At 34.6% G+C, this 19961-nt stretch overlaps 4 protein-coding genes across 4 annotated transcripts; 3 read left to right on the top strand and 1 right to left on the bottom strand.

The window, feature by feature from the left end:
- The first annotated feature begins 1085 nt into the window (after positions 1 to 1085).
- Positions 1086 to 3911, top strand: LOC18055458. Its single transcript, XM_006452586.2, has 2 exons — positions 1086 to 3018; positions 3578 to 3911. The coding sequence occupies exons 1-2, from the start codon at positions 1153 to 1155 to the stop codon at positions 3671 to 3673; spliced, it is 1962 nt and encodes a 653-aa protein (XP_006452649.1). The 5' UTR covers positions 1086 to 1152; the 3' UTR covers positions 3674 to 3911.
- A 496-nt stretch (positions 3912 to 4407) lies between these two features.
- On the bottom strand, positions 4408 to 7326 carry LOC18055459 (protein CWC15 homolog). Its single transcript, XM_006452588.2, has 8 exons — positions 7072 to 7326; positions 6689 to 6847; positions 6097 to 6203; positions 5936 to 5977; positions 5767 to 5854; positions 5450 to 5546; positions 4940 to 5040; positions 4408 to 4833 (listed from the first exon to the last, which is right to left on the bottom strand). The coding sequence occupies exons 2-8, from the start codon at positions 6817 to 6819 to the stop codon at positions 4710 to 4712; spliced, it is 690 nt and encodes a 229-aa protein (XP_006452651.1). The 5' UTR covers positions 6820 to 6847; positions 7072 to 7326; the 3' UTR covers positions 4408 to 4709.
- A 2584-nt stretch (positions 7327 to 9910) lies between these two features.
- On the top strand, positions 9911 to 12617 carry LOC18055460 (E3 ubiquitin-protein ligase At1g63170). The gene is made up of 3 exons (XM_006452591.2): positions 9911 to 11053; positions 11372 to 11738; positions 12148 to 12617. The coding sequence occupies exons 1-3, from the start codon at positions 10557 to 10559 to the stop codon at positions 12292 to 12294; spliced, it is 1011 nt and encodes a 336-aa protein (XP_006452654.1). The 5' UTR covers positions 9911 to 10556; the 3' UTR covers positions 12295 to 12617.
- A 2132-nt stretch (positions 12618 to 14749) lies between these two features.
- On the top strand, positions 14750 to 19269 carry LOC18055461 (farnesyl pyrophosphate synthase 1). The gene is made up of 12 exons (XM_006452594.2): positions 14750 to 15062; positions 16396 to 16420; positions 16592 to 16707; positions 16832 to 16918; positions 17071 to 17187; positions 17279 to 17367; positions 17470 to 17521; positions 17913 to 18008; positions 18299 to 18343; positions 18440 to 18529; positions 18619 to 18690; positions 18877 to 19269. Exons 1-12 carry the CDS (start codon positions 14952 to 14954, stop codon positions 19003 to 19005), a joined length of 1029 nt encoding a protein of 342 aa, XP_006452657.1. The 5' UTR covers positions 14750 to 14951; the 3' UTR covers positions 19006 to 19269.
- The last annotated feature ends 692 nt before the right edge of the window (positions 19270 to 19961 follow it).

Consider the following 19961-nt stretch of genomic DNA (forward strand, 5'->3'; position numbering starts at 1 on the left):
TTAAACGTTAGCAAATGTGTTTGTGGATTTAGAGCACTGTCTGTGTGAAACACCCAATATTTGAAGCAGCCATGCATGTTTACATCTTCTCTCTACTGGGTCGTATAATTGGGTGTCCGCCACGTGGCATAGTTTAACATCCCACGGTTTAAATTACTTGCAGTTGGCCATGCAAAGGCTGTCAGAATCTGGAAGTTTCTGATAGTTGCTGCCGACGATCGATGAGAAGATTATTAAATTCAACATTATAAAATGACAACGTGATGAAAAATGGAAACAATAACATTCATATAATGAAGCTAATAAAAATGAGAAAAAAGTGGGAAAGCAATATGCGATCTCATTAATTATTCTCTATTACCTTTCATTTTCTCATATGAACGTCAACAACAATAACAAAATCTAATTGAAAACACACACACACACACACACACTTGGACCCTCATATATTTAATTTTACTTTGATTATACTGGTAGACCTTTTATGAATTTATAAATGAATTTCAAATTTTCTCCGAAATGAACTAAAATAGGAGTCTTTAAAAAATAGAAATCTATTTTTAGTTTTTACAATGTTGAGAAATCCATCCATACATTAAAATTAATTTTAGGGTACTTGTCTACTTGACAACGATTTACAAATTTTGCGTTGATCTGTCAATATATCATAGTTAACCATAAAAAATCACAATTACTATCTATGTAATTACACTGCAATGATTAAGATATTAACTGATGGCAAGGCATTGATTGACAAAGTCGTTGAAAGCTACCGATATAAAGGTTGATGAATTACTAGTTTGGCATGCTACCCACATTCCCCACAAACAAAACACCACCCTTATCAATTCATTCAAATTCAGATCAAACCTCAATTTTGGTCAAAAATAATAACTCACTGACACAAACCCACATACAAATATCCACCACTTTCTTATCTCAGCAACTCATCATTTCTGTCAGTTACTTCTCTTCGTGTTCGGTCTATTTCTTGTTTATTTATTGCTACATTGTGGCATCTAAGGATTGGTCCTTTGCCAAAAATAACGATAAATAATTATTTTATAAGAAGACTTATTTTTTCTCTCTAAAAATTCTTTTTTTTTTTTTTTACTTTTTCGTGGGAAAGATCATAACTTTATCTCATTTGGCATGGAGTTAGTCCCATTTTCAGACGACCCAGATAAGAAATCGAGTTCCACAACTCCTCCGTGGCAAGATATGTTCAGATCAGCTTCAATTCGCAAGCCTTCAGCAACGTCTAATTCCCAGGCGCCACTACCGGAATCACACGCGCCGCCTCCTTCTCAGGCTAACTCTACGGCCCCAGGTCAGAAAACCACATGTTCTGGTGATCCTCAGGTGAGGCTGGCTTTGTACATAGCCCTGGCTCATGCTGGTCTGGCTTTCACTCTCTTCATTCTTTACTTTATATTCAAGCTATTGCAAGATTATATTAGGCCGATCCAATGGGCAATTCTGTTGTCAATTCCGTTAAGAGGTATTCAACAAGCCCTTGTTGCATTTTGGAGTGAGCCTTTGCAACTTGGCCTCACTGAGACTGTACTCGCTGTTCCTGTTGCTATATTTAAGGTTTTTGTGGGTACTCTTCTTGATATTAAGGAAGTTTTCTTCAAGGTTTTTCTTAAAAAATTGAAAAACAATGGTCCAAGGCATAGTCGAAGTGGTTTTTCGAAGTTAGTAAGGTGGCTGGTGTCTTTTGCTGTCTTTGTAATTGCGTATGAGACAATCGGTGCTGTTGGGTCATTGGTGATTCTTGCTTTGGGATTTTTGTTTAGTACTACAAATGTTGATTCAACGATGTCAGCTGTTTCGTCGTTTAGGAGTAAAAGTTTTGGGCGTACTCCATTCAGCTCATATTTCACACGTCGCATATTGAAAAGGTTGGAAACCATTGTGGCTATTGGGTTGATTGTCGGTATGATGGTGGTGTTTTTGGCTGGGATAATATTCTTTTCTTACAAGATTGGCGTTGAGGGAAAAGATGCTGTGATCTCGATCAAATCTCATGTTGAAGAAAGTAATTATGCAGAGAGATTGGGTGTTAAAAAGTGGATGGAAGAGAATGATGTGCCTGGAATGGTTGATAGGTACACTACCACATTTTATGAGACAGTGTCTGAGCAGGTGGATAGTTTAGCAATGCAGTATAATATGACAGAATTTGTGACTGGGATTAAGCATTTTGTGATAGCGCCACCTGCTGGTTCTTCAGAGCAGTCCAAAGCTTTAACTAGCCTCTCTCCATACACTCAGAAACTGATGAGTTTAAGAAATAGGGTTACCAAACGAGAATGGAAGCAAATCTACACAGAAGTTGATGCTATTTTTAGAGAGTTGGTGATTACCCGAGAGGATTTAGTTCAGAAGGCAAAGGAGTTTGCTTACCAAGGAATTAATGTGTCACAACGTGTATTTGCTGGTAGCGCATCTGTTTTAGGGAGCAGTGCGAAGCTCATGCTCTCCACTGGGTATTTGATAATATCTGGAGCGGCAGAGGTTTTCAATTTTGTATCTCAGTTGATGATTTTCTTGTGGGTTTTATACTATCTTATCACCTCAGAATCTGGTGGGGTAACAGAACAAGTGATGGGTATGCTTCCAATATCTAAGCCAGCAAGGATCAGATGCGTGGAAGTTATTGATAATGCTATTTCTGGTGTTCTTTTGGCTACGGTTGAAATTGCATTTTTTCAGGGATGTCTGACATGGCTACTATTTAGATTCTTTAAAATACACTTCCTGTACATGTCAACCACCCTCGCATTCATCAGCGCACTGTTCCCAATCTTTCCATTTTGGTTTGCAACAATTCCAGCTGCCGTGCAGCTGCTGCTGGAGAGTAGGTACATAGTAGCCATCAGCTTGTCCGTTATTCATCTTGTGCTTCTGGATTATGGTACATGTGAAATTCAGGAGGACATACCTGGTTACAGTCCTTACCTTACAGGGCTCAGCATTATTGGTGGAATGACATTATTCCCTTCTGCATTGGAGGTAATTTATAATTTATAATTTCTGTTACTTTATTTATTTTGATTTTGTGCTCAATTTGTTCTTTCAAAGTACTAATCTGCTGACTTTTTTTCTTAATCAATGATCTGGAAACCTCATTTTCTTACTACGTATATATGATTATTAGGGTTGAATTCAGAATTAGTAGATTTTTCAATTACTCTTATTGGATATGTTCTTGTTATTCCTCGATTTATTATGTGCCAAACATTCGCTATTACTAGTTTATTGTGTAGTGCTTCAATACTGATTATAATCGTGGAATTCTATATGGAAGATTAGCTAGTTAAAGCTGTTTAAGTGTCAAATATATATTTTTCAGGGCTAGCAGTGATAGCAAATTAACATACATACTAGAAAGATTACCTTACATTTTAGTATCATTATATCAAATATAGTGAACTGAACTTGCTTGAGAAGTAATAGCTAAATTTTCTACGTACATTCTGCAATAGCTATCATAAATACATTTCATGCAGCTCTTGATGAATTGCTTGATTTGAAATGATATAGCTGCTGGTTATTGGTGATCTCATTGCAGGGAGCAATTATGGGCCCACTGATAACTACAGTTGTCATTGCACTAAAGGATTTGTATGTTGAATTCGTTCTAGAAGAACCAAAGAAGGAGGACTAGGAGAATGCAGTCTGAGGAGTGGTTTCCTTTACTCAGCTATCACTTCATTGTTTGCAGCCATGTGGAGCATTATGTAAATTAGTTTGAGCTGGAGGGACAGAATTACAGTTTATGGATATAGTGGCTGAAGAAGCATATGATCCGGTCTCTTGACAATGCTTCTTGCAACTCGCATGATGTGCTTAGGCAATGTATCAGTTGTAATTCTTAAGTAAATCCTCCTTTTTTTTTTTTTTTGGGTTGGCGCGGGGGGGGGGGGGGTGTTGGTTTGTTAGCAATTGGTGGGATTATCAGCAGTGTGTTCAAAATTGTAGATTATCTTCGTAGAAATTTGTGAAGTCTATGCTTGGGAAATACAATGTGTGATTCTTTCACCATTCAATTTATATTGTTGCTTCGTTTGTTGGAAAATAGGAGGTCTTAAGGTTTGTACGCTGCTCGCATGGGTTAGAAGAGGATTGGGTAAAGAAATGGACGAAAAAGAGCGTTGCTTCACTAGCTCATTAGTTCAATCCTTCATGTGAAGAACGTGGGCAGACTAGAAAGCTGCATAACGCGTGGCATAAGCAATGAATTTTGCCAAGGCCCTTCAAGTTGAAGCCTTCCATGCCTTCCCAAATCCAATTAGCACTTAATTTCAAGTTGCTTGCCTACGACCTGAATTTATGATAAGATGGTTGGATCAGCACTTTTAAAATAACATATTTTAAATATACATCAATTCAACAAGGTGATTTGGGAGGCATTATCAAATAGACATGGAAAAAGATAAAAATCTTTACAATAGCCCAAATGTTAACTAGCACTTAATCACCATAAGTGTTAACAGTGTTTCAGTAATCAGTCAACTCATTGAAAACAATTACAGCTTCATATTCTCATATATTGCTGCAGATGTTTGGCTCTTACTACATGGTAGCCCTCAAATTCAAACCCAGAGTCAATGACTAATACAAACAAGGATTTAAACCAAGGTCTTTTTCTTTGATTGAAGCAGTAAAACTTGGCCCTTCACCTCAGATTTACTTCAGCGAAGCTACTTCATGTATTTCTGTAAGAATTTCCTGTGGAAGTCATTCCTGATAGTGTCATTGATGAAGCGCTTGGGAGTCTTGGTTTCACCACGGGCTTGGTTCTTGAAAACCACATCGTCATCCCACCTGAGGTAATAAAAGGCATGAGATGATGGGCCTTTAAAAATGCATCAAAATTCCATGACTTGCTTATAGAAAGGAATAGAAGAATTAGATCATTCAAGAAACTAACCTTCTTTTCACATTAAAGGATGTTGGATTATTCAGCAATGGATTTCCTACAAGAAGCTCTGATTCCTTGGCTTTAGCCTCTTCTTCCCACTGTTCTTTTTCCTGCAGATGCATGGAGTGCATTTGTTATACTAGTGCAATCTGAAAATCAAACCATCAGCAGTTGTGGGTAATAAATACTAGGCTCTACAGGTATGGAGCAATTTAACAGCTTGCATAAATTTAAAAAAAAAAAAAATGATGACAAACGAGCATAATCTGAGAAAAGTTACAGAAAAATGAAAAAGATCTGTGTGTACTTTGTTCAGCACGGGATAGAGTTGAAAAAAACTTATCCCAAAAGAAAAGGGCATAATATAGAATCTCCAAACTGACTTAAGTAGCTTGTAAACCCAATTCACAGCCTTCAACAATCAAAGTCGCAATATTTATTTTAAAACTTTTCAAAAACATAAAATAATTCAAACTGTATCCAAAGGGGCTATAAACTCCATAACATGTTAAATCTCACCTTCCGGAGCTTCTCCTCCGCTCTTTCCTTCTTTATTAGTTCAAGCTCAGCCAAAAGTGCTTCAGTGTCATCCTCATCATCGTCGTCATCATCATCACTGGATATATGAAAATAAAGTAAAATGCTTCAAGTGAGATTATTCCAAATACTAACTCCTATAACCACATGAATACTAAATTACATAAAAATTGCAACCATCATATGTTCATTTAGAAACTTTTTGGCTTGTATAAACATCTAAGATGATTTGAACAATCAGGCCAAATTTATAGAAGAGAAAAAGAAAGAAAGAAAGAATTATTGGTGAGAAAACCAACCTCTCATCATCACTTTTGACTTCGACATCAGAATCATCAGCATCTATGCTACGTGGAGCAGCACGGTCCTCCATATCCCTCTTTGTCCCTACAAAACAGGCTATACAGTTAGCAAATCACTAAATGGATCATTTATTTGATAAAGAGTCAGGCAAGCTGGTATATTCACCTTCCAACAAAAGATGGCTACTCTTCCGACGATCTCTGTCATCTGCAACAATGAAATATTGATTAAAATAAGGATACATCTCTTTTTGGAGGAAAAAGTGGGAAATCCAATAACACTAAAAGATATTGGCAAAATAATGGACATTGGTAACATAGTTTTACCATTGTAGGACTTATCCTTAGATGAGAAATGTCTCCGTTCACGCTCTTCTAGCTCATGCCGGAGGTTCCTTTTCTGTAATTCATCTTTGGTATCTTGTCCTTCTTTTCTGAAAATACAACATAACAATAAGAAACGGGGTTCACACATGTCACACAGTACAACAAAGAAACATATAAACCAGGACATTAGGATCCCACCACATAGCTAAAGTTTAACAAGCAAGTTGAACATTTTCTACTGATATCACACATGGCCTATTCTCCTCAGAAGTACGACATATTAGCAGTAGTAGCTAAAACAATTTTAACTTCTCTTCAATTTCACATAAAACCGAAAACGAAAAAAAAAAAACCCTCTTTGCATCTGTAAAATCTTTTTAACTCACTTCAATTTCACATGTCAAGAACTTCTCTTTGAATACACATGCATTACTTAGGAACTGAAATTCATGTCTCAAAAAACACCCCGAAAATTTAAAAAAAAAAAGGAAAAAAATACAACTGATACAGCATATGAAATTCAAGAATCTAATCTCAAAGGGCAAAATACAGAATTGAAACAAACGGTTTCAGCGAACTGAAAGTTACTCACCTAGGCTTCAAATTTGTATGAGCTGCAAGGTCCCTCGATGAGTACTTCTGCGACGGCCCGAAAATTCGAGTACCGCCTTGCTCATTACCACCTTTTGCGGGAGCCCATGTGGGTCGAGCTGCCGTCGTCATGTCGTTCCAATTACAATCTCTAGATTACCTATAGAACCGAAAAATAAAAATCACTCATAAATTGCGCATAAACTAGCAAAAATCACAAAATTAGCATGAACCAGAAACCCTAGAATTCAATAACCCTAAACTCTATTCCTATCCCTACCAGCCGTAATATTGGAAGCGAATCAATAAATTAGAATAAAGATTAATATAAAATTGTAGTTACGAAAACAAATGACATAAAATCAGAAGAATCAGGGTTATCACCTTGATTTTGACCGATCCGATTCTTTGTTCGATCGAGATTCGAGAGATAGAGAGAGAGAGAGAGAAAAAATTCGCTTGAAATTTCGGATATAAGGAGGTCGGAGTGCGGTGTGAAAAATCGGATCCGGGTTCCTAGATGTCGGATTTGGAGTAAAGAAACTTGGATTTGGGTAAACTGGATAAGTCTAGGTAGGAGTACAAATTGGGCCACGATGCGAGACTCCCCCAAAGATTGATTATGTTTGTCGGCCCCTAATTTTTATAAAAATAGCACCCCATCCTTTCTCCAAAAAAAAAAAAAAAAAAAAAAAAAAAGCCCTATAAGACAGAAATGAATATAGATAGAGATAATGATGTGAACAATCAATACTTATGTACCCAACTAATAATCTTTTTTTTTTTTCCAAAAACAAAACCCTTTAAAATAAAAAGAATTATCTCAAACAGGGTTGATTTTGATGTTATCTAAAATTCTAAGGTGCATTTACAAAATCACATAACTATAAGAACTCTCAAATAAAGACACTGCTCATTTACAATCTACTGTGGCCTATGCTGGCTGGTCATACTAACACTCCGAGATATCGTGACATTAATTTTAATAAAATTGTGCTCTTGTACTGCTGAGCCAATTCATTTAACACGTTTGCTCAATTCTCGACAAGAATGATTAATTATGAATTTTCTTCAATATATTTATGAAAAATATTATTTCATTGACCTCTTAATGCGTGTGATCCGAGTACAAACATATCCTCTATTTCAAAATTGGTCAAAAAACATCCTTGATATTTTAACAATTATATAGAAGCTTCCCTGATGTTTTATTAAATTTATATATTTATCAATGGATAAGAATAATGAGTAAGGTTTTAATAAAGTCACTCTAAATTGATTAATGTCAAGTTAGATAATAATTTAATCCAAACACCAAACTGTCTTTTTATTGTTGTATAATGCCGTGATGAAAATTAAGACATCAATACCGTAATTAAACATAAAGTATGTAAATAAAACATAAAACTTGTAAATTTAACATAAAACTTATAAATCAGCATTAAGTGCAAAATAAAAAATTCATTTTAGAAATTAAACATAAAAATTGTAAATGGAAGGTAAAACAAGTAAATTAATAATCTTGTACGAATTTACTGATTTTACTTTACATTTACCAATTTTATGTGTAATTTATAATATTTATATCTATCACGGCATTGATGCCCTAATTTTTATTATAACATTATAAAATTTTCCTTTAAAAAAAAATCAAGATGCAAATCCTAATTTTCTTTTGATTTACTATTTTATTAGTGCTTCTTCTTTTTCTTTTTTTCTTTTTTTTCCCTAAGGCTATTAGTGCTTTGTTAGAGACAGCAAACGAATATTCTCCTAATCGTAACTCAAGTATTTAATGAAGGTATGCCTCTACGCCACATGGATAGGTAAGAGACAGTGTCTTATTCGAGCCTTCTAGGGCCTACTACCCATACAAAACAATAACTTCACATTGCTTTGATTGAAGCTTCTTGTTGCGTGCTCTGATTGTGTGCGAGAGCCAATCCCCCTTTGTCTTCTTACGAACTCAGCTAAAGATAAGGCTTTGCGACACGCAGCCACCTACATGATTAAGTGAAAATATGCCAAAGTTCGCATATGTTATTTTCGTATCAATTTTTTTCGATTAGACTACTTTCTAAAAACAATGCAAAAGGATCTAGAATTGGACACATTGCGGCGAGCTATTGGCTCGTTGGGTCAAATTTATGTCAAAGAAGGAAGATCGAGCTTAAGTTATCACTTTTATTTTTTAATCCATTAATTTATTCTAATGGTCGGCTTTGTGGGTAAGCTACGTTTGGGTTCATACTCATTTGAGATTTCAGTGAAATTAAAAATGAAGTTCATAGTTGACAATCTTTTTACTTAATGCTTAATTAACTGATGTGTTTGCTTCCGGTGATTGACCAAATTATTTATTTAATAGACCCGTCGTTCGTTGTTTGAAGGAAGAACCGATTATTAAGTATTTGTTTCGGGGCGTTTTAGAAATTTTCAGAATATCTAATGATGTATGTGCGTAAAACTAAATAACTAAATGAATGATTATAACTGTAATTAAAGGTATTTATAACGAGAAACTAGTCGGGAAAAAACCAATTTTACCTTTTTAATTAATAATCTTTATGAGCTAAAATGATCAATTTGACGGCTACTATAAAAAAATTTGTTTTAAGTGAGTCGAGTACTTGTCAAACCTGCGCATGTAACACCTTTTGTACATTCCTCTTGTATTTTTCTGTAAGAGCCGAAAAAGAAGAAGAAGAAGAAGAAGAAGAAAAGTTTGATAGATTATGAACAGGTGAGGGGATGTGGTTGGTGGGTAGAAAACTAACACTCGTAGCTTCAAAACCCACTAATCTAATTGCGTAATAATGTTGTATTATGTGGACATTTTATTTATTACTAACCAACGAAATTGACAATTTTAAAAGTAACGTGTTGGTATCGATATTTGTATTGAATTGTTATAAACATACCTTTAGCTTTTTCCCCTAAAGTCACATTTATCACAGATTTTTAAACGATTTGATATAAAAGTAATTGATCATGTCAACTTCCATGCATGGACAAATGTTATTGCACGAGTAACTTCAGAAAAATATGTGGCCAATGGCACATTATAGTGCAAAAACAATACTAAAGAGGTGGGGGGGGGGGGGGGGGGGGGGGGGGGGGGTATGGCTACCCCAAGTCCCCAGCATAGTAGAAGCTGATGGTTGAATTAGGTGGCCAACCCACTACCGTATAATCTCACTGTACCCGCCAGAATTCAAATATTTTTAATACATATATTCATAATATAATTACTGTCAAAATACTCACTTTGCCTCTTATCCAATTAAAGACTAATTAGTAATTGGTCAAATTGATTTTAATATAAATATATAAAAAAAAATATCTTTTGCTTTTATCAGAGATTTGAACTTGAAGAAGCAGTTGAGTTGCTGCCGCCGCTGCTACATCAGCTTTTGGCTTTGCTTATTTCAGAATCAAAAACCAAAGAGAAGTTACAAGTTAGGCCAACAGTTAGCTTCTTCCCTCCAAACAAATTAACAAACCTTTCAGCTTCATATTCCCTTGGAACCAAAGCAAGCAAGCAATATCTCTCAGCAGTTGATTCTTGGTCACCATCTGAAAATTAGACACCCAACTTATTGTTTTCTCCTCAACCACAACTCCCTCATCTTAAATACCATCTTCAGTTTCAAGCCTCATGTGTGTAAATCTTGATTGATTCTGGTTTCTGGGGTTTCAAGACTTGGAGAAAGCCTTATTGGTATTTTTTTTTCTTTTTTCCTTTTTGTTCATTGAATTCTTTGTGATTATCATGGAAGCATGAAAGTTTTGTGACAAGTTACATGTGTTGAAAAATTCATGCTAGTAACATTAGAATAGTCATACAAATTAGGCCACACAGTTTGAATATGAATACCAGATACTCTTTCCCATCGGATTCGCTGTGCAATTCATCTACAACAGTTCCATACTCATCAAGTCCTCCAGCTACAGAGGATCGAATGGCTCGAAACAGGCCTGCTGCTCGGGCTGGTGCTCCCTCGTTCTTGATAAGAACAGCCATGAGAATATCAAGGGCAAGGTGGTTTAATTTCTTGAGAAGAGTGTTTCACTACCAGAATGGATCAAGATCTGATCTTGGGTCTAATCCTTTCAATTCCAGCACATGGATGACTCTGGAGCTGCTGGCTTTGCTCGTTCAAATAAGCATCATAACCTTCACTTTGTCTATTTCAAAGAAGGAGAGCCCTATTTGGCCTATGAGGATTTGGATTGTGGGTTATGATATTGGCTGTCTCCTCAGCCTGCTGCTGCTCTACGGCCGCTACCGCCAACTTTATGTTTCCCAGGTCGATGGGTTCAGCCTCCCTGATGTTGAACAGCAGAGGAGCAGTGAAGATTCCAGGTACCCTTGCAATTTTGATAATTTCCTTATGACCCCTTATAATTTTAAATTTTTACGAATTGCCCCTTTTGAATATCTTTTTTTATATATAAATAGTTCTTGAAAAAACTAATTAAATTAAGTTTGAACTTGCCCATATAATGAACTAAATTCCTAATTTCATCCTTGGATTGAGGTGGTGTGATTTTAAATTTACTACTTTAACACGAAACATTAATTGTCTATAAAACATAAGCGCGCGGCTAAGTGTATCACTTTACAATTAGTTGCTTGCATTTGTCGTAGCAAATCTTCATATAACTTGCTGGTTGTATACAGGTTCTCACATTTGATGAACAAATGCCGGACATCACTGGAGCTGTTCTTTGCAATATGGTTCGTGATGGGTAACGTTTGGGTATTCGATTCGCGATTTGGATCCTTTCAACGAGCTCCAAATCTTCACGTGCTCTGCATCTCTCTGCTTGCCTGGAATGCTCTCAGCTACTCTTTCCCATTCCTGTTGTTTCTCCTTCTATGTTGTTGCGTGCCACTCATTAGCAGTGTCCTTGGCTACAATATGAACATGGGCGCTGCCGATAAGGGAGCTTCTGATGATCAAATTTCCAGGCTTCCCAGCTGGAGATACAAACGAGTTGATAGCAATTTGGAGGCTGGCAATTCAGCTCCTGCAAATGAAGATCCTGTAAGTCACATGATCTTTACTAGATAAGAAAGCTTGCATAAATTCACCAAAAGCCGTCTTTAACATTTGCCGAAAACATTTCTTGCAGGAGAAGTTATCAAACATAAAAGTAAACCAGCCGATTCTGTATAATCTCTAGTTGACCCAACAAAAGAAATCAAATCTTGTTAGGGAGAAATTGTCAAAAATTCACTTGAAATTCATCAAAAACATTTCTTGTGAAGCAAGTTGTGAACTTAGAAAATGAACGAACCGTTATGGTCTATAATCAACTGATTCAACAAGAAAAACCAATACCATTTATGTACAAGTGGAATTAAAAGTTGAAATATATGCTCACAGCTAGGGCTAATGATTTTCTTTGTCTGGGTTTTGCTTATTTCAAATTTACTGTGTGTTTGATTAACAGGAGTGCTGTATATGCCTTGCAAAGTATAAAGAAAAGGAGGAAGTGAGGAAGCTGCCATGTTCACATATGTTTCATCTCAAATGTGTGGATCAATGGCTCAGGATCCTGTCTTGTTGTCCCCTCTGTAAACAAGAATTGGAGAGATGAAAAAGCTAGAAGACAAATTGAGAATCTGAGAATTTTTTTTTTTCTTGTTTTTATTGAATTTGGTTTCACTGTTTTTGTGATTTTTATATACTTTGCTCGCACGGTTACTTGAGTGAGTTTATTGCTTGTACATGGAGCTCACCAGTAACTCGAAAATTATACCATCACACACACATATTATCATATATATATGTGTCCAGGGGAATTGTGTTTGAATTTCTTTTCTTTTTGGGGAAAAAAAACAAAGAGATAGAAATCTCCGATATTATTTATGATAAATCGGAGTAAATCTCAAATACATATGTACACACAAAATTTGTATACCCAACAATTTGTACATGATTTTTAATTTTTTTTATTTATACGTGAAATAAATGTACTTGAACCCAAATAATGCAGAAAATACTTGTTATTGTGTATCAAAAAATCTCAAATACATATGTACACTCAAAAAAAGATAAAAATGTTACAATTGTTGCAACATAGGCGGATCCCCGTAATTGTATTGCATTTGTTGTTTCGATTCATACGTTTTTATATTTTTATTATAGTATAGTATCAATATCCCTTTCTGTCAAAATTCTGCATCCCCAATGTCGTTCATAAAAAATTTCTTAAAAAAGAAAAAAAAAACCAAATAAAAACAAAACAAAAAGCAAAATATCTAGCTGTCTAAATTAAATCCTTTATTTTGTTTTCTAGTTGCGTAATAAAGTTATGTTTGGGAATATTTGAAGTACTGATGAAAGAATCTTTTTGTATTTATTTTATAGTATTTCGTTGGGAAATATGGTGCTCTTTAAACAAATATTCCATTAATTGTTTTCTTTTTCCAAAAAAAAAAAAATATTGTTAAATGTATTTTCAAGACTTACCGTCAACCAAACTTGTATCCATTATTTAATAGAACGTCGATCGAGTAAGTGTAAGTCATAGAGCAAATGGTCAAGTATAGTCTACACTTAAATAATATAAAGAATCAATAATTTTGATCTGTCACAACACTGAAGATCCACAAACAAATCTTTGTCGTACTAAAGAAAGTAAACATTAAATCATTTTCTTTAAAATCAATATAAATAAAAATAAATATTAAGTATTAATTTGGTTTGTATAAACTAATATAACATATTAATATAATTATTACTATATGCGGCACTTAACATGTCATTACAGAATTTATTCATGATTTCGGTATTATCCATGTAGAATTATATAAATATGTCGCGTGTCCAATAACTTACTATATGCATATAATGGCACAATTGTCCATAAATTATTTTTACCCTTATAATTTAAAAAAATATACACACACATATATAAATATTTGATATACTAATATGTTACAATTAAAATTTTATTAAATTATATTATAATGGCCCGAATTTTGATATGATTATGTCGCGTGTCCAATAACTTACCATATGCATATAAATGAAAATAAATATTAAGTATTAATTTGGTTTGTATAAACTAATATGATGTATCAATATAATTATTACTATACGCGGCACTTAACACGCCATTACGGAATTTATCCATGATTTCGGTATTATCCACATAAAATTATATGATTATGTCGCGTGTCCAATAACTTACCATATGCATATAAATGAAAATAAATATTAAGTATTAATTTGGTTTGTATGAACTAATATGACGTATCAATATAATTATTACTATACGCAGCACTTAACACGCCATTACGGAATTTATCCATGATTTCGGTATTATCCACATAGAATTATATGATTATGTCGCGTGTCCAATAACTTACCATATGCATATAAATGAAAATAAATATTAAGTATTAATTTGGTTTGTATAAACTAATATGATGTATCAATATAATTATTACTATACGCGGCACTTGACACGCCATTACAGAATTTATCCATGATTTCGGTATTATCCACACATAATTATATAATTATGTGGCGTGTCCAATAACTTACCATATGCATATAAATGAAAATAAATATTAAGTATTAATTTGGTTTCTATAAACTAATATGACGTATCAATATAATTATTACTATATGCGGCACTTAACATCCCATTACGGAATTTATCCATGATTTCGGTATTATCCACAGAATTATATAATTATGTCGCGTGTCCAATAACTTACCATATGCATATCGAGACACAATTATCTATAAATCATTTTTATCCTTATAATTTTAGAAAATACACGCATATATAAATATTTGATTCATTAATATGTTATAATTAAAATTTTACGGAAATTTATAATCAGAAATTGATAAGATCTTTCTTTAATAATTCTGTTATAGCAGCCCCAAATTTCTACCTTAACGTAAATATTAATTAATAGCAATAATTGAGCGGCTACCCATAATTGGGCCACAAAGAATTAACAGAAAAACATACTCACAGCCGCCGTATCCATTTATTTTTCAAAATAAAAGAAAAAGAAGAAAATAGGAAAAAAAAAAAAAAAAAAAGGCTGCTTAGCGCCTGTTCTGGGTCTCCTATAAAACAACTGAACTAACAGCAACGGCCAGTCAGTCTCTCACAAATAAACTCTCTCTCTCTCTCTCTCTTCTCTGTATTTTGCTTTCTTTCATTCTGTTTCTCTTTTTTTTTTTACTTTTTTTTTTTGGTGGTGGGTCGCAAAAGCGGAAGGTAAAAAAATGAGTGATCTGAAGTCAAGATTCATTGAGGTGTATGGCGTTTTGAAACAAGAGCTGCTGAATGATCCTGCATTTGAGTTCGATCACGATTCTCGCCAATGGGTTGATCGTGTAATTCCCTTTAACCATTTCTTTCTTCTCCTTTAATGGATCCGCTTGTGTTTTCTCGATTGCTGCTTTCTCTATATGGCTGTTTTGCGTTCTTGAATTTGTTGGCTTGATGGGTTTGTTTGTTTGCTGGTGTTTTGTTGGATTTCTGATTGTTGAGGTTAAGTATTGGTGGTTTCTTTTCCGGAAAAGAAAAAAAGATTAGGAACTGTTTTGGTGCAATAAAATGTTCATATTTTGTGTAAACTTGTGGACTAATCTCACTACGTTTTGTATTGTTTATTTTCATTTGAGAACTCAGACTCGGAATTGTATGATTCGGCATGCGTGTGTTAACTGGATCTGGATTGAAGTTGGATTAAGTGGAGTAATGGAAAGATTGTTGATAGTACATTTCATTTGAAATTTGGGTAGTGAGATTGGTTGAATCTTGTGGTATTTGATGACTGAATGTTGCAATTAATTGTGTGGTCAAAATTGGATTGAAAATTCTGGCTATTTTCCATTTAATCTGAGAAGCAGTGGGCGGAACTAAAAAGACAAAAATAAGTCGTTTACTACATGTGAATTTCAAAATAAAAGACCAAGATTACAATTGAAAGTCTTGTTTGACTGCTGCGTAGTGAAGGTGTCATTTTGAAAACTGAAAATTGATGGGTGAGTAAAAGTTAAGGGGGAAAGTGGTTGGTTGAACTATTCAAATAGTAGTTAAAGGAAAAGTGATTCTTTGGAGATGGGAAACTTGATTAATTTATATTCACAAGATATGATAGAAGATTCACTGTCAACATAGGGGGTGATTCTAAATTAGTATGAGACGGGTCTGTAAAATTTGTTGAAATAAAATCACAGGCCTACATTCAGTTAGGTAGAAATTCATCAACTTGGTGTATGAAACCTAAATTGGATGGCTTCAGGGTCACATAAAGAACTGGTTGTCTTTGAGTTCATATTACTAATAATTAGTCAAATGAGTTTGGTGACTAAAGTCATATTTTGAATTGCTTTTGTAACTTTCATCATACACTGAATGATTTAAGGTGGTTCAGTTGTGTGGAAGGAAGAGCTGTGTTCTTGCCATATTGCTGGGCACATAGAAATCATGTATCATTTGTACGTTAACAATCCAGTCTAAGCCTTATATTTGGAAAAAAAAAATATGTTGGGCTTAAGTACTGCTCATTCTCTCACAAATAAACTCGTGCATCTTTAAACTTTATTGAATCTGGAGTTCTAAACACTTTGTATGCTAAATTTGTCTACAATATTCTGCCTTACTTAGTAGCTTATGAAGATTTGCAAGTCCTGATTGTGTCTCTGTACTTTTTTGTTGCAGATGCTGGATTACAATGTACCTGGAGGTTAGATAAAAATGTTATACATCTTGTACATTTAAGGAAGCTTCTGTTTTGTTTGCTTGTGCTGGGCATGTTGGACATCCTCTTCCAAGAAAGAGGAACTTCCTTTGTTTGAATAGAAAATATAAAAACTTCACTTAATTTAACCATCATTACCGATTGTATTCTTGGCAGGAAAGCTGAACCGAGGGCTATCTGTTGTTGACAGCTACAGGTTACTGAAAGAAGGAAAAGAACTAACAGATGATGAATTCTTTCTCTCATCTGCACTAGGCTGGTGCATCGAATGGGTATGGTTGTTTGTGGATTCTTGTGTTCTAGATTGACCCTGATTTTGTTAATCAGGATAATTACCAGCTGTCCTTTCCTTTGTTACACTGAAATTGTAAACCTGTTTTATGATGATCTCTGCAGCTTCAAGCATATTTTCTTGTTCTTGATGATATCATGGATGGCTCTCATACACGCCGTGGTCAACCTTGCTGGTTCAGAGTCCCCAAGGTGAGAGCTCGTACTTGGAATTTAAGGAGTACTGCAAAAGCATACAAATGGCTTTTGCTGTTAAAGATGTTGGGAACTTCAGAACGTTTTAGCTAAAGTTTGTGTGTTTTGATTGTTGCAAAAATTTGATCTTCTGTTGACTTTTGTCTCAGGTTGGTATGATTGCTGCAAATGATGGTGTATTACTACGCAACCATATCTCCAGAATTCTCAAGAATCATTTTAGAGACAAGCCTTATTACGTGGACCTGTTGGATTTATTTAATGAGGTAGGATTGTCTTTGAATAAACTATATAGCAGGACCGAATAGTTTCATTTTAATTATGTACCTTTAATTGATATGAAACTTGTTTATCTAGGTGGAATTTCAAACAGCTTCAGGACAAATGATAGACTTAATTACCACAATCGAAGGAGAGAAAGATCTATCGAAGTACTCATTGCCACTGTAAGCTAGAATTTTGAGACGATTTTTGTATGGTTTAACTCCAAATCACATTGATATCCTTTTTTGTATTTTAACATATTTTACATCGGTGCTTCCTTGCAGTCATCGTCGCATTGTTCAGTACAAAACTGCTTACTATTCATTTTACCTTCCAGTAAGTTAATCTCCTTGTTTTATGCTTGCATTATTTCTTTTGCTTGGATTGATTTATGCTTTTTCCACTTGCCCAAATCTCCTTTAAGAGCTCTCGACTGAAGTCTCTCTTGGGTAAACTTGTTGATTTGATATCGTGTAAACTTTGATGATATCTCTTCTCATTTGATCACAACTGAAACTTCTTGTTTATAGACTTCTGATCTTCCTGTCATAATTTCGGGTTGTTGCGCTCTCACTCTTTCACTTGCACTTTCAACAAATCTCCCAACTCATCTACGAGAATTGTGCTTATTTATATATAAATATATGCATTTTAATGCTTTTGCTTTCTCAGGATGTAGTGAATATGCTTCAGTATTATATTGCTTCTGATCTCTCTATGCTTCCAGGTTGCTTGTGCATTACTTATGGCAGGTGAGAATCTTGACAAACATGTTGAGGTCAAGGACATCTTAGTTCAAATGGGTATCTATTTTCAAGTACAGGTAATCATTATTTTCTTATAGAAATCCTGGTTCTAAAGTTTGATCCCCCATAAATTGTGTGGAAATACCATTTTCTTGAATTGATTACCTAGAAAATATAGGCAGTGGAAAGTAGTCTTGGAAAATTGCAATTTGCAACTGTAGCTCAAAAGTTAATTTCTCATAACTAAATCCGTATTTTTTTTCCACGTGACTCCTCAACAATCAATGAGAAATATCTCCATTCTTTTCCTGATAACATCTTTGAGGTTCAACAGTAAGAGTTACTAAAGACTTGATGTTTTCTGTAGGATGATTTTCTGGATTGTTTTGGTTCTCCTGAAGTTATTGGCAAGGTATTGTCCTTATACGGCCTTTGTAATGTGCTTGAATGCATATGTTTACTTGATTTTTCAAAAAATATCAGAGCTTATTGTTTTCTGGATTATTAGGTTGGAACTGATATTGAAGATTACAAGTGTTCTTGGTTGGTTGTAAAAGCTCTGGAACTTTGTAACGAGGAACAAAAGAAATTGGTCCATGTAAGCAAGAATACCCATTTTTCCTATATTTTTCCATGTTCTGGTGTTTACATTTGAACAAGTTTTCCTTATATTATTTTGTCTCCCAGGAGAACTATGGAAAGGTAGATCCAGCCTGCGTTGCAAAAGTGAAAGAGCTTTATAAAACTCTTGATCTTGAGGTTTGTCTTTTGATTTTTCCTTTCTTCTTTGCATATGCAGGACCGGAATTTCTTTTCAAACGTGCATAAAAACTTAAAATTTGTTATATGATAAGCAAAAAACTTGTGCTATTCGATCACGCATTATATTTAGAACCCGTCTTTTATTCTTTTAATTGATGGTCGTGTTATGGGGTTACCTTGCAGGGCGCATTTGTGGAGTATGAGAAAGAGAGTTATGAAAAGCTGACAAAATCCATTGAAGCTCATCCTACTAAGGAAGTTCAAGCCGTGCTAAAATCATTCTTGGCAAAGATATACAAGAGACAGAAGTGAGAGCTTCAAAAGATGGAAGCAAATTGGACAGAGTAGATGTCCAAATCTTCTCACCTACTTAGCATTTTTAATCTCCAGATGGAGAAAAATAATCTCTGTATTTTCTTTTTACATTTAGTGGACTGTTGTCTCTCATTGTATTAACTCCCATATTCATCTGATCAGCCAGTGCCTTTCATGGCCAGGTGAATTTCTGGGATATTGTTGTGAAATTGAAGCATACTGATTGAATAATTATATTTTTATTGAGGGATTTACAATTAAGGGCCCTGTATTGTGTTGTAACTGGTGTTGGATACTTCTTTTGTCCTAGAGATTATGCTTAGGAATTGTATTTTATCTAGTTTTAAAAATATTCATTAACTGTAAATCAAACTCCCTCCCAATCTTGATGTGAGCAAGTTTCAAACATCATATCCTTTTATCACTCCGAAATATCTTACTGCTTGATCATTGATATGATAAGATGATCAAAAAGTAACAATATCAATAGTAAGATGCAACCAATTCCTTTGACCATGTCAAAACTTTCAATAACAATAACAATAATAATAAGCAACCAATTCCTTTGACCATATCAAAACTTTCACTAACTACCCACATATGCAGCCCAATTTGGAAGCCATTTTTTCCCCCCAAAATCAAATGACTCTGTTACCATGTTTAAAGGCTAATTTACTCAAATTATCCACACAAAAAACAACAAACTAAAAGGACATGTGTCACTCAATTTGTGCTGCAAGCTAGGAGAGAGAGAAAATTAATGGCTGTAAATTCCTGATGAGGTGTTTCCACATATTTAGACATGCAAATAATAGAAAGTCCAAACCAGAGTTTTAGCCCTTAACAACTGTTACACAGATTTGTTCACATCTCCAATTTTGAATCTCCTTTCCGTGTGCCCTGCTGCCTCTGTGTTGGTAGAACCAATTTACATTACCATTCATTAAGGGCTC

Source organism: Citrus clementina, unplaced genomic scaffold, assembly GCF_000493195.1.
Source record: "Citrus clementina cultivar Clemenules unplaced genomic scaffold, Citrus_clementina_v1.0 scaffold_1, whole genome shotgun sequence".
Classification (NCBI taxonomy): domain Eukaryota; kingdom Viridiplantae; phylum Streptophyta; class Magnoliopsida; order Sapindales; family Rutaceae; genus Citrus; species Citrus x clementina.

What these genes read in the sequence shown, in the direction of transcription:
- LOC18055458 (XM_006452586.2), top strand. Translation starts at nt 1,153, where the DNA reads ATGGAGTTAGTCCCATTTTCAGACGACCCAGATAAGAAATCGAGTTCC. An exon ending in TATTCCCTTCTGCATTGGAG is followed by an intron (nt 3,019 to 3,577) that starts GTAATTTATAAT and finishes ATCTCATTGCAG; the next exon opens with GGAGCAATTATGGGCCCACT.
- LOC18055459 (XM_006452588.2), bottom strand. Translation starts at nt 6,819, where the DNA reads ATGACGACGGCAGCTCGACCCACATGGGCTCCCGCAAAAGGTGGTAAT. An exon ending in TAGCCATCTTTTGTTGGAAG is followed by an intron (nt 5,855 to 5,935) that starts GTGAATATACCA and finishes CCTGTTTTGTAG; the next exon opens with GGACAAAGAGGGATATGGAG. An exon ending in TCCTTTAATGTGAAAAGAAG is followed by an intron (nt 4,834 to 4,939) that starts GTTAGTTTCTTG and finishes TTATTACCTCAG; the next exon opens with GTGGGATGACGATGTGGTTT.
- LOC18055460 (XM_006452591.2), top strand. Translation starts at nt 10,557, where the DNA reads ATGAATACCAGATACTCTTTCCCATCGGATTCGCTGTGCAATTCATCT. An exon ending in AGGAGCAGTGAAGATTCCAG is followed by an intron (nt 11,054 to 11,371) that starts GTACCCTTGCAA and finishes GGTTGTATACAG; the next exon opens with GTTCTCACATTTGATGAACA. An exon ending in CTCCTGCAAATGAAGATCCT is followed by an intron (nt 11,739 to 12,147) that starts GTAAGTCACATG and finishes TTTGATTAACAG; the next exon opens with GAGTGCTGTATATGCCTTGC.
- LOC18055461 (XM_006452594.2), top strand. Translation starts at nt 14,952, where the DNA reads ATGAGTGATCTGAAGTCAAGATTCATTGAGGTGTATGGCGTTTTGAAA. An exon ending in CTCGCCAATGGGTTGATCGT is followed by an intron (nt 15,063 to 16,395) that starts GTAATTCCCTTT and finishes TTTTTGTTGCAG; the next exon opens with ATGCTGGATTACAATGTACC. An exon ending in GGATTACAATGTACCTGGAG is followed by an intron (nt 16,421 to 16,591) that starts GTTAGATAAAAA and finishes TATTCTTGGCAG; the next exon opens with GAAAGCTGAACCGAGGGCTA.